The sequence below is a fragment of the Bufo gargarizans genome, chromosome 3, assembly GCF_014858855.1.
Source record: "Bufo gargarizans isolate SCDJY-AF-19 chromosome 3, ASM1485885v1, whole genome shotgun sequence".
Lineage (NCBI taxonomy): Eukaryota > Metazoa > Chordata > Amphibia > Anura > Bufonidae > Bufo > Bufo gargarizans.
Genome location: NC_058082.1, coordinates 471,363,032 through 471,377,124, shown reverse-complemented (window position 1 = coordinate 471,377,124; position 14,093 = coordinate 471,363,032). Strand labels below are relative to the sequence as shown.

At 44.6% G+C, this 14,093-nt stretch overlaps 1 protein-coding gene across 3 annotated transcripts in view; it reads right to left on the bottom strand.

The window, feature by feature from the left end:
* Positions 1-14,093, bottom strand: part of MOSPD2 (motile sperm domain containing 2) — a 164,301-nt gene that overhangs the window by 51,752 nt on the left and 98,456 nt on the right. For all 3 annotated transcript variants that reach the window (XM_044283710.1, XM_044283711.1, XM_044283708.1), the window contains exon 6: positions 1,276-1,336. In XM_044283710.1, the coding sequence (XP_044139645.1) occupies positions 1,276-1,336 (61 nt within the window). The remainder of the gene's footprint in view (positions 1-1,275; positions 1,337-14,093) is intronic.

Below are 14,093 nucleotides of genomic sequence, written 5' to 3'. Positions count from 1 at the left end.
TGGGTTCTGCTCCCCCCCTATTGAATACTAGGACAGCGCCATCGGAATGGTAGACACTCTCAGAGTGGTCATACATGTGGCTCCTGATTGGAGAAACACCCCTCCAATGGCCGACATCCATATGACCCAATATAAGGTACTATGAGGTACTAAAAAGAGTGGTTCTTCTCCACAGAAATGTGTTTCGTAAGTTGGAAAATGGCTCACTATATAGTAATATACATTACGGTTCTGATACATAAAGGGGTCATCAATATCAGATTGGTGAGAGTCCGACTCTCGGGACTCTGGTTGATCAGTGCTCCGTGTGTGCTTAGGCCTCTTCCTAGGCTAGAGACGTCACCATACATTGGTCACCTTGCCTAGGTGGAGCTCAGGCCCTTTCAAGTGAATGGGCCTGAGCTGCGATACTCCTAGATGTCTATGAGGTCCCTTCAGGTCTATTGCCTATGGCCTATGAGGAAGCGCTCAGAATTTTAGGACAAAAAAACAAAAACAAAAAAAAATAACAAATGTTAAACATAAAAACCTGAGTTAGGCTACTTTCACACTAGCGTTGTTTAAATCCGGCATTCAATTCCGACACTGGAACTGCCCGCCGGATCCGGAAAAACTTGTGAAAACGGATTACATTTGAAGCCTGATCAGGATTTTAATCACAATGAAAAAATGCATTGGAAAAAACGGATCCGCCATTTATAGACTAACTTTTTTTTCAAATTTTTCAGGTTTAACATGCAAAAACCGGATCCGGTTTGACTGAACACACTGCGCTGGATCCGGCGTTAATGCAAGTCAATGGGAAAAAGGCCTGATCAGGCGTTCAGTCAAAGTGTTCAGGTTTTTTGGCCGGAGGTAAAAATACAGCATGCTACGGTTTTCTGAAAAGCCTGATCAGTCAAAAAGACTGAACTGAAGACATCCTGATGCATCCTGAAGGACTGACTCTCCATTCAGAATGCATTAGGATAAAACTGATCAGTTCTTTTCCGGATTTGAGCCCCTAGGACGGAACTCAGCGCCGGAAAAGAAAAACGCTAGTGTGAAAGTACCCTTAAACAATAGATCATTTTCTGATAACACATTCCCTTTAAGGTATGATGGGACACTGCAACCCATTTTGTCACAGGATGGACAAGGGTCATCAAGCGATCCTCCTTGTGACCATCATGAAGTCAAGAAGGAAAACCATCAGGTGATATGTTGGAAAGCTCCTTACAATAAATCCCCTCTGTACTGGGGGAATACATCTATACGAATTAGCATATTACTTACACAGGTATCGGGGGTAGTAGATCTTAAAACAGTTGATTACAAAGCGAACAAAATCCATATCCTAAAAGTGAAAAAATTATATTTTCATTAGAATGGGTTCAGTTAAATGTTGCAAAGAGGCCAAAAAAAACATTTATAATGTGTACCTCTAAACCGAACTACATTTTCTAAACAAAAACCATCAAAGGCCGAACAGAAACTTGACAACAGGACTGTCCTGTGAACCTGACTGCAAAGTGGGCGGAGTCTATGCTAATTAGGAGAGGGAAATATTGAATAGAACAAACATTTTAAATCATAAAATCTACAAGGAAAAAAAAAATGAAAAAAAAAATGAAAAAAAAAATGAATAATACTAAAACAATTAAGTAAACCTAAAAGTACAGACATTCCCGTCTCAGGACTATTTACTGCTGAATGTGAATATGACCCACTCCTGAAATCAGGATACATGAGCACGGTTTAAAGGAGACTCGTCTCCATGAAATGCAGTGCTATTAGCAGGAGGAGCTGAGCAGATTGATGAGCAGTGTTGTGAGTGGTCTTACTCAGTGATTGACAGCCTTCTCTGTGTGCAGTTAGCTGTCAATCACTGAGTGGCACCTCCCACATCACTCCTAAGCATAAAGGGTGTCTGTCAGCAGATTTGTACCTATGACACAGTCTGACCTGTTACATGTGCGCTTAGCAGCTGAAGGCATCCGTGTTGGACCCATGTTCATATGTGCCCAAATTACTGAGAAAAATGATGTTTTACTATATGCAAATGAGCCTCTAGGAGCAACGGGGGCGTTGCCGTTACACCTAAAGGCTCTGCTCTACCTGCAAATGCCGCGTCCTCTCCACTTGGATTGACAGGGACAAGCAGTGTAAACGTCATAATACCTGGCCCGGACTTTTCCTAAAGTGCAGAGGGTGCAGTATTTGCAGAGAGAGCTGAGCCTCTAGGTGTAGCGGCAACGCCCAAGTTGCTCCTAGGGGCTCATTTGCATATAAATTAAAACCTCATTTTTCTCAGCAATGTGGGCACATATGAACATGGGACCAAGACAGCTGCCAAGCGCACATCTAACAGGTCAGCCAGTGTCATAGGTACAAATCTGCTGACAAATGCCCTTTAAAAGTATAAATTACAAGTTTCACTGAATCTTTTCCCACAATACTATATAATCAGTCTGCTCAGCTCCTCCTGCTCCATAACATGCTGTCTGCAGATTGCAGTGCATTTCATAGTGACAGGTTTCCTTTAATTGCAGGACCAACTTAGAGATTATTCTCTAGTCTCCGCCAAATGGTCGGGGAGTGGAAACCTCAGTTCAATGGCTGCTAAAAATAACAAAAGAGCCATTACTAACCAGAAAAAAAATCCCCCGCTGCTCTGCTGGTCCCTGACACTTTTTATTTCTCTACAGAGGTGAAAGTCAGGGTCACCACTAACGCCAGAGATTGTCACTATGTCCAACATTAGTAAGTTTACTATGGTCGAAACCCTGGTGGAGTCCGATGGTGGCAAGTGGTAGGGACTGGGTTCCTCAAACATGAATTAGAAAGCCACAAATTATTTTGACAGTGTACCCATCCTGCATCCTCCACAGGTATCTGCCGTGACCAAAGTCCAGGAAGAGCAACATTTTGGCAAAATTTTTTCTTGTGGTGTTAAATACGCTGAAGAATAAATGCCTTACTGCTCCAACAAATCCCACCCTTTGAATGGAAGAAAGTGCCTTGGTTTTCTATCCACTCTGGAACATTTTTACTCAGAACTAGGAGTTGTACCATTTTGTTGTCATTACTCCTAGAAATTTAAGAATACATTCACAACTGTGAGCCTACACACTGTCCAATCAGTGTCTGACAGCATCACTGTAGTGACACACCCTTTCACAAGAAAAATGGTAATGCCAAGTAGTCAATTGATTCATAAATTTCTAGGAATAATAATAGAGGAGCGGCAGAACAACACTGCCACAAAAGATAGAACATGTCCTGACTTTCGCTGCATCTTGCGGATCGTAGACCCTTTGAAGTCAACGGGTCCGCACCTCGATGTGGAGTGCACACTTCTGATGCTCGCATTTTGCAGACCAGTGGGTTGCCCCATGGTTGTGTTCATGAGGCCTAATAATAATAGTGATCTTTTAATTTTTTGCAGCGCCACTTGATCGAAGGATGTAATAAAGGTCCTTTTTTGTTATGACGCATTATGACGCATGCCGTATTACACAAGGCTGAACTACAAGAGCTGTCTGATAATAATCCATCTCCATACACAAAGTACAAGAGCTCACCAACTACACAGGATGAATGTCCTTGAGGCACTGTCCTTTTATACATTTATTACTTCCACTTCAAAACTCAGACGCAGCATAAACCCCCCACAACACTTTATCTCTGCACACTGAAAACCCAGGAGGACTCCATATGCAAATGCCCATTATCTGAAGAACAACCTTTTCTAGTGAAGCCACTTGCAATGAGAATCGTGTTTTATCTTTTATTATGAGCGATACGAATTTGCTTATTACTATGCGGAAGATAGTGCGGGCACGGAGAGACCGCGCGCCGCTGCAGATTACAAATACCTTCATTGCTAAGGGTCTGATAGGAGATCATTCACAATGGCAAAAGATTTTACTACACAGAATTACAATTTTCCCCTAAAATAAGAAAAATTGCCAGTAAACAGAAGGCCTCGTATCGTCCTGTTGTTGAGGGTTTTAAATATTCATCTCTCTCTAAGTTAAAGGGGTTGTGTCACTTCAGCAAATGGAATTTATCATGTAGAGAAAGTTAATACAAGGCACTTACTAATGTATTGTGATTGTCCATATTGTCCCCTTTGCTGTCTGGATTCATATTTCCATCACATTATACACTGCTCGTTTCCATGGTTACGACCACCCAGAAATCCATCAGTAGTGGTCATGTTTGCACACATTATAGGAAAAACCGCCGGTCTATGCGCACTGCCGTGGTCCCGGCCACCAGAGAGGTTGGCACTTTTTTCTTATAGTGCGAAAGTACGACCACCGCTGGTGGATTGCAGGGTGGTCGTAACCATGGAAATGAGCAGCGTATAATGTGAAGGAAATATGAATCCAGCCAGCAAAGGAGGCAATATGGACAATCACAATACATTAGTAAGTGCCTTGTATTAACTTTCTCTACATGATAAATGATGTCATTCAGGAAACTTGGAAAGCTAAGGACCCAAGAGGGACACCATTGAGTGACAACCCCATAAAAGCAGCCAGACTGGATGTCAACCAGCTCTCCCAGAAACAAATACTGCCACAAAAAAACGTTACTTATACAATTCAGAGATTTCTTTTTCCAGCCAAGATCACTTAAGTTTCATGGCTTACAGGGAGTTACTCTGCCTGCGCTCTCATGTTATAGACCAGTTGTCCACAGATTTTTGAAACTATCTGATCTGTTCCATGTGCGATTGGCAGCTGAAGGCATCTGTGTTGGTCCCATGTTCATATGGGATCATCAAAATTATGTTTTAATATAGGCAAATGAGCCTCTAGGAGCAACAATGGCGTTACCATTACACCTAGAGGCTCAGCTCTCTCTGCAACTGCTGAGCCCTCTGCACTTTGATTAACAAGGCCAAGCATGATGATGTTTTCACTGTTTGAAGAGGCTGCGGCACTCCAGTAATCACTGCACCCACCTCGCGGCTTACCAAGCATGGCGAAGCCCATTGGATAGCGGTAGTAGTGCAGCCCAATCATTCACTTGAATGGGACTGAGCTGCGCCTAGATCATGTGACTGATGAACGTGAGGTCATTGGCCTAAAAAGAGGCTATGGAGTTCAGCGGTCTCTTCAAACAGCCGATCAGTGGTGGTGCTGGGTGTCGGACCCCATTGATCAGATACTGATGGCCTATCCTGAGGACAGGTCATCAGTGTGAAACCCCTTTAAAGGCCCAAGCTTAGAAAAAAACAGAGACTACTTTTATTCCAGAACCAGTTAAAAAATAATCTATAAACCGGGGAAGATCCTAAATCTACGTCTGCGTTCGTACAATCATTTGAAGCAATTATTGGCAGAGATGAAAACAGAAAAGGTCATTCCTTCATTCACTGGGAATAGCGCCTTACAAGATAAAAATGACTTAAAAAGCTTTTCATTCTCCGTCAGAGTTTTGATGTGTAAATGTATAATACACTCCGCTAAAGGTTTAAAATTGTTCCAAATCTTGATTTGTGCGACACTTGTGGCAAAGTATCTTCAGAACTATATTAGAGACACTTTATGAACAAATCTTCACTGCCTTCAAAGTGTCCTTTCATGCTGCTCTGCCGAGACGTTAGGAACATCCGCCCAGTGTGCAATATCCAATAAAGTGCCTCCTAAAACTCTTTTTTTAATCTAAACAGGTGTAGTAGGAGTAAATTATTTGCTGATTAAAGGGTCATTGAGTTATCAAAATACATTTGATATGTCAGAGACCCCACTGATCGCCAGAACGAGGAGAGAGAAGTGCACGTGTTCTCTCTCCTTGCTACTGGAGACTCAATGACGTTCTCTGCAGCGAGGAGAGGGACAGCACTAGGAGTGTTAGTCTCTGCTCGTTCTATGGATCGGTGGGGGGCTCAGTACTCAGACCGCCACCAATCAAAACTTCTGATATGTCTCCATGGCATATACAATTTTTTTGAAAACTCAGTGACCCCTAAACTTTTTGAATGTTACTCTTTTTATGACCTCTAGGTGGAGCTCAAGACACTACTGCATACTCTTTCTACACTGTACTGTACATTAACCACCTCCGGACCGCCTAACGCAAATGTGCGTTCCGGAGGTGGCAGCGCTGCGCACAGTCACGCATATACGCGTCATCTCTCGAGATGACGCGAGTATGCGCCCGCGCGTGCGCAGTTCGCGCCGGCATTTCGTTCAGGACCATTTCGTCAGCAACCTGCCAGCCAATGATCGTGGCTGGCAGGTTGCTGATTTTTAAAAAAGCCAATCACAGAGCCATATATCAGATCATATTTGTAAATATGATCTGTTATATGGCTGCCCTGCTCCTCTGCTGGTCCTTTTAGTCGGTTGGATCCAGCAGAGGAGCAGTCTACACAGTGAGTAGCACCAACACCACACTTTAGCCCCAGATCACCCCCCTGAACCCCAATTAACCCTTTGATCACTCCTTTGATCGCCCCTGTCAATCACAAGTGAAAAGAAAAAAGTGATCAGTGCAAACTGTCACTTTTTTTTTTCACTGTTATTGACCGTTAGGTTTTAGGTATAGTTTAGGTCCCTTGGTTAGGTAGTTAGCGATCAGTTAGCGCCCAGCCCACCGCACCGCAGTCCGTTATTCGCTGATTAGCGTATCGCTAATCAGCATTTGTACTTTTATAGTATCTGGAAGTGATCAAAACTGATCACGGTCAGATCTATAATTGTATTAGTGTCACTTTAGTTCGCCCGCCACCCAAAACGCAGTGTTTGCCCGATCAGGCCTGATCGGTCGCCCACACGTGCGTTCGCCCACACCCGCCCCACCGCAGTGACAAAAAAAAAATTTTTTTTGATCACTGCACATTCACTTTACACGCACTGCGGCGATAAAAAAATCAGTTTTGATATTTTTTATCAACCGCAGCGGCCTCCGGTACTTCGCTAGCCTCCCCTTTGTAAGACAGGCTTGCTTTTTTTTTCTTGGGTAGTCTCAGGGAATACCCCTAAATTTAGTTGCCCACATGTCTAACAGGGGGTATTCTTCTGAAGAGGCCTACAGGCTTCTGACCCAGTCGGATGAGGAATGGGAACCCTCATCTGACGAATCTAGCGGGTCAGAATACGAACCTGTAGAAAGCAGTGGCTCTCTGACCCAAAGTTCGGACGAGGAGGCTGAGGTCCCTGATACCACCAGGCGTACCCGGCCCCGTGTCGCTAGACCGCAGGTTGCGCAGGATCCGCTTCAAGAGCAGCAGAGTGGGGCTGGTCGGATTACGTGGTGAGGCATACACCAGCAGCCCAGCCCTCCCTGGACCTAGTACCAGCACTGCCGTACAACCTGGTGAAGTAGCGAGCACCAGAAGGGCAGTTGAAGCTGGTACGGTGGCACGTGCAGTAGTGACCCCGTCGCAGCCACCGCAAAGACGTGCCCGTAGAGCCCCTAGAATCCCAGAGGTGCTGGCAAACCCTGATTGGCAGTCCCCAACTTCAGCCGCACCTGTAGTTTTCCCTTTCACTGCCCAGTCTGGAGTTCGGGTTGAGACGGCTCAGATCGGTTCGGCCCTGGGATTTTTTGAGCTGTTCTTGACTGCGGAGCTTTTAGACATAGTTGTGGCCGAAACAAACAGGTATGCCACACAATTTATCACCGCTAACCCGGAAAGCTTTTATGCCCAGCCTTTCCGGTGGAAACCAGTCCAAGTTTCCGAACTTAAAACTTTTCTGGGCCTCCTCCTCAACATGGGCCTGACAAAAAAGCATGAATTGCGGTCATATTGGTCCACGAACCCGATTCATCACATGCCCATGTTCTCTGCTGCCATGTCCAGGGCACGTTTTGAGGCCATCCTGCGGTTCCTGCACTTTAGTGACAACACCGCCTCCCGTCCCAGGGGCCACCCTGCTTTTGACCGGCTCCACAAAATTCGGCCCCTCATAGACCATTTCAACCAGAAATTTGCAGATATTTATACCCCAGAGCAAAACATCTGCATAGACGAGTCCCTGATACATTTTACCGGGCGCCTTGGCTTCAAACAATACATCCCAAGCAAGCGCGCCCGGTATGGGGTCAAATTGTATAAGCTCTGTGAAAGGGACACAGGCTATACCCACAAATTTCGGGTCTATGAGGGAAAAGATCAGACCCTGGAGCCGGTCGGTTGCCCTGACTACCTGGGGAGCAGTGGGAAGACAGTTTGGGACTTGGTGTCACCCTTATTCGGCAAGGGGTACCATCTTTATGTGGACAATTTTTACACAAGTGTGGCCCTCTTTAGGCATTTGTTTCTAGAACGGATTGGCGCCTGTGGTACCGCGCGAACTAGTCGCGCGGGCTTCCCCCAACGGCTCGTTACCACCCGTCTTGCAAGGGGGCAGAGGGCCGCACTGTGTAACGAAGAACTGCTCGCGGTGAAATGGAGAGACAAGCGTGACGTTTACATGCTCTCCTCCATTCACGCAGACACGACAATACAAATTGAGCGAGCAACCCGTGTCATTGAAAAGCCCCTCTCAGTCCACGACTATAACCTCCACATGGGAGGGGTCGACTTCAATGACCAGATGTTGTCTCCGTATTTAGTTTCCCGACGCACCAGACGCTGGTATAAGAAGGTGTCTGTATATTTAATTCAATTGGCTCTCTACAATAGTTTTGTTCTCTACAGTAAGGCTGGGAGAACTGGATCCTTCCTCAAATTTCAGGAAGAGATCATCGAGAACCTCCTGTATCTAGGAGGTTCCGTGGCCCCAACCACCAGTGTAGTTAGCCGTCTACACGAGCGACATTTCCCCAATGTCGTTCCTGGTACCTCAACCCAACCGTCACCCCGAAAAAGATGTCGTGTCTGTAGCAGGAGTGGAATAAGGCGTGACACCCGCTATTTCTGTCCTGACTGTCCGGACCACCCTGCCCTATGCTTTGGAGAGTGTTTCCGGAAGTACCACTCACAGGTACACTATTAGCATAGGGATCATCTCACCAGGATAGGCACACAGGGCTATTAGGGCCCATTCACTCACTGCTGCTGCAAACGTCTCCTTTCACATGGGACAAAGTGCATAACGCACTTCGCCACATCTTTGGGCGATTTGCGCTTTGCACATTGTCCCATGGGGAAGGAGAGGTTTGTTCTATAAAAGGTAAAAAAACAAAAAAAAAAAAACAGGTAAGCAAACAGGTTAATGTTTAGTTCCAAAAGTTAAAGTTACATGTTCTGTTCCAAAGTTAATAAAATTATTGCGTTGTGGCCTGGTTTTTTCTTTTTTTTTTTTTTTTTCTTTTTTTACCTTCCAGGTGGACCAACCGATCGACCAGCTGCAGCACCGATGTGCATTCTGACAGAAGCATTGCTCTGCTGTCAGATTACACGCAAGTCGGTGTATGCGGCGCTGCAAGACGGGATTTTCTCCTCTGCAGTGACAGATACGTTTGCCGAGGCATACGAGCTGAGGAGGAGGCGGCGTTCCTATGCTTTGGCAAGCACTTTATATATATATATATATATATATATATATATATATATAAATAAATAAAAAAATCCCGGCAATGATTTATTCATCCACATCGATTGATGTGAATGGAGAAATCTGGTTTGCCAGGGCATACGAGCTAAGTGGGTATGGATGTAGGGCGGAGCTCCTATGTCCTGGCAGACGCCTTTCCCCTCCATTTTTTTTTTTTGGCAGAGATTTTTTCATCCACATTGATCGATGCGAATGAAGAAATCTGTGCCGTTCATTTTTTTCTTTCAGCCCAGAGGCTGAACGGAAAAAAAAATCTCATTACCTGTATGCTCAATATAAGGAGAATAGCAGAAACTCCTAATGCTGGCCATACATGTAATGATTGCGGAGACCCTCAAATGCCAGGGCAGTACAAACACCCCACAACTGACCCCATTTTGGAAAGAAGACACCCCAAGGTATTTGCTGAGGGGCATATTGAGTCCATGAAAGATTTAAATTTTTGTCCTAAGTTAGCGGAAAGTGAGACTTTGTGAGAAAAAAAAAAAATAATCAATTTCCGCTAACTTATGCAAAAAAAATAAAAATTCTATGAACTTGCCAGGCCCCTCATTGGATACCTTGGGGTGTCTTCTTTCCAAAGTGGGGTCACATGTGGGGTATTTATACTGCCCTGGCTTTTTAGGGGCCCTAAAGCGTGAGATGAAGTCTGGGATCCAAATGTCTAAAAATGCCCTCCTAAAAGGAATTTGGGCCCCTTTGCGCATCTAGGCTGCAAAAAAGTGTCACACATCTGGTATCGCCGTACTCAGGAGAAGTTGGGGAATGTGTTTCGGGGTGTCATTTTACATATACCCATGCTGGGTGAGAAAAATATCTTGGTCAAATGCCAACTTTGTATAAAAAAATGGGAAAAGTTGTCTTTTGCCAAGATATTTCTCTCACCCAGCATGGGTATATGTAAAATGACACCCCAAAACACATTCCCCAACTTCTCCTGAGTACGGCGATACCAGATGTGTCACACTTTTTTGCTGCCAAGGTGGGCAAAGGGGCACATATTCCAAAGTGCACCTTTCGGATTTCACCGGTCATTTTTTACAGATTTTGATTGCAAAGTACTTCTCACACATATGGGCCCCTAAATTGCCAGGGCAGTATAACTACGCCACAAGTGACCCCATTTTGGAAAGAAGACACCCCAAGGTATTCCGTGAGGGGCATGGCGAGTTCCTAGAATTTTTTATTTTTTGTCGCAAGTTAGTGGAATATGAGACTTTGTAAGGAAAAAAGAGAAAAAAAAAAAAATCATCATTTTCCGCTAACTTGTGACAAAAAATAAAAAATTCTAGGAACTCGCCATGCCCCTCACGGAATACCTTGGGGTGTCTTCTTTCCAAAATGGGGTCACTTGTGGCGTAGTTCTACTGCCCTGGCAATTTAGGGGCCCAAATGTGTGAGAAGTACCTTGCAATCAAAATGTGTAAAAAATGCCCTGCAAAATCTGAAAGGTGCACTTTGGAAAATTTTGATTAATAACAAAAAAAGTAAAAATGCCAGCAGCAATGAAATACCACCAAATGAAAGCTCTATTAGTGAGAAGAAAAGGAGGTAAAATTCATTTGTATGGTAAGTTGCATGACTGAGCGATAAACAGTGAAAGTAGTGTAGTGCCGAAGTGTAAAAAGTGCTCTGGTCATGAAGGGGGTTTCACCTAGCGGGGCTGAAGTGGTTAAAAGGGTTCTCCGGTACCTAAATATTACTTTATGAGATATATATATAACAAATATATAATGGGGAGCAATCATCAGGGGAAATAAAATGGTTGCTGTCCTATTAGTACACACAAAACCTGTCCTAATCACACGGGAGAACAATTTACTTCACAACACTGAGCTAAAGAGCTGCCTAATCCTCCTCTCTGCTCTGCTTGTCAGGGATTATGATTCTGAATACAGATGATAAGCTCTTCAACTGAATCTCTGTAGGAATGGAGCTCATGTGGAGACATGAAGTACGGAGAGGAGGGTGGGGATGTGGATAATGAGTAGCAGTCTCCATAATCACAGCCCCACATTGCCACAGTCTGTTCTGTCCATCCTCTGTACTTCATGTCTCCTCATGAACTCCATTACCATTATGACAAGTAAAGCCGAATGCACACTTCCATGTTTCATGGCCGTGAGCCGGCCTGGATTCCGGCTGAGAGCAGGAGCACACGGCGTCACTGGTTAGTATGAGGCCGTGCGCTTCATGCTGCCGCTGCACTACAGTAATACACTCGTACACAGCTCTTTACCCCAGGGTTGTGAATTTATTTGTCCTGCTGTGCGTTTAGGACAGGTTTTGTGTGTTCTAAAAGGATGGTGGCCATTTTGTTTCTCCTAATGATTGCTATCCAGACAAAATGAGCCATTAAATAATAAAGTAATATTTAAGTATTTTCATTTTCTTAATTCTTAGAGAACCCCTTTAACCACTTGAGGACTGCTCAACAAGTTTAAACCTTTAATAACCAGACCTAAAAAGGCCTTAACCCCTTAGTGACCACTAATACGCCTTTTTACGATTAAGGGTCCTTAGGCTGGGCTGCCTCTGTTTTACCACAGCCCATCCCAAGTGCTACAGGGGTTTTAGGGCTGTAAGAATAGAGCCATACTCCTTATTTAACAGCCCATGCTGGCAAGAGAGCCAAACCGGGCCGTTTAACCCATTACAAAAAAATAAATAAAAAAAAAATAAAAAAAAATAAAAAATAAAGCCTTCACACAGCTCTGTAGAAAGAAAAAGAAAATAAAGTTATGGGTCTTGGGATGCAAATACATATTTTTTTTATTTATTTTTTTAAAAGAAGGGTTTTTATTGTGCAAAAGTAGTAAAACATAAAAATAAAAAATAATAATAATAATAATATACCGTTATATGTATTTTGTATCACTGTAATTGAACTCTGACCCAGAGAATAAAGTTACTGTGTTATTTATGTGCAAAAACTCAGTGGCATTAGGCTACTTTCACACTAGCGTTTCTATTTTCTGGTATTGAGATCAGTCATAGGGTCTCAATACAGGAAAAAAAATAAAAAAACGCTTCAGTTTTGTCCTCATTTATTGTCAATGGGGACAAAACTTAATTGAACAGAACGGAATGCTCCAAAATGCCTTCCATTCCGTTCTCATACCAGAAGCAAACTGCAGCATTCTGCGGTTTGCTTTCCATCCTGGGATGTGGAGAAGATGGATCGGTCATAACCCACAATGTAAGTCAATGGGGACGGATCCGTTTTCTCTGACACAATCTGACAATAGAAAACGGATCCGTCCCCCATGGACTTTCAATGGAGTTCATGTCGGATCCTACTAGGGTATGTTAAAGATAATACAACCGGATCTGTTCATAACGGATGCAGATAGTTGTATTATCGGTAACAGAAGCGTTTTTTGCTGAACCCTGCCGGATCCAGGAAAAATGCTGGTGTGAATGTAACCCTATTGCTGTTTTTTCCCCATCTCCCTCACAGAAAGAGTTAATAAATGTTAAATTAGTAAGTTACACTACTAAAAGTTAGGGATATTTGTCTTGTGGGTGAAATTTGAGGATGAACGTAAAATGCAATCCAACATGTGACTGTCACAGTGCGGTTCACTGTGACAGTTGTGTCCGTGTAAACTGGCTGCATACCCTCTCACGTACTGGCTGCAGGCTGCCTCCTGTGCAGGCTGGTTGTTTGGGGCTGCGTGCTGGCTGCGGTGTCTTGTGAACTTTGCCTGTGAATGTTGCCCTTACCGTGTCTGTCTCTGTGTGCAGTTCTTTACTGTTGCCGTGCTGGGCTGGCTGCAGGTTCCCTCGCGTACTGACTGCAGGTTGACACCTGTGTATGCTGGCTGCTGTTTAGTGTGTGAACTGTCTCCTGTGTTTGTTTTTCCCAGGTCTTCATCTCAGTGTCTCGTGCTCTGGCGTACTGGCTGCGGTGGTGTCAGTGTATGCTGGTTGCCAGGGGGCAACGGCCTGTTCTGCTTCTCCGGTTCTGATAGGGTTAAATTCTCCTGACCAGTGCCTTGGTGTGGCTTATCAGGTGCCCTCGTTATCCAGCTATTTCTACATGTGAGCTGTGGCGCTGGTGGTCAGTCTCTTGTGTCTTGCTGGGTGTAGTACCTCGCTGCTCACCCAGGAGGTCAGTCTGTCTTGTGTCTTGCCAGGTGTAGCCCCTTGCTGCTGACCCAGGGGGTTTTACCATCTACCCTTCTGTGTGGAGTCACCTGGTTTTGCATTGGTGTTTGTGGTTATTGCCTTGTCTGTTCTCTGGTACCTGTTCTGTGATGGCGTTTTATGTTATGCTGTTGTCTGATCTGTACCTGCCCTGTATGATATGTTTTCCTGGTCTGTTCCTTGTTTCGCCTAGCAGTGCGCAACTGAATCCGATAGCCTGGCAGTGCTAAACTGCTTCTGTCCCATGTCCTATCTGCAGTGCCTACTGTTTCTGATCCTTGTCTGTTCATGTCTGCCTGTTGTGCCTTTCTGGTCTTTTCTGGAATCTCTTCTGTGTCTGTTTCCACTGGTGCTTGCACCTGCGTGGTTCCTTGCAGGTAGGGGCCAAGTGTTCCGCGACCTTCCTGGAAGTGCGACCAGTGAGCCCTCGGCCCAGTTCATCCC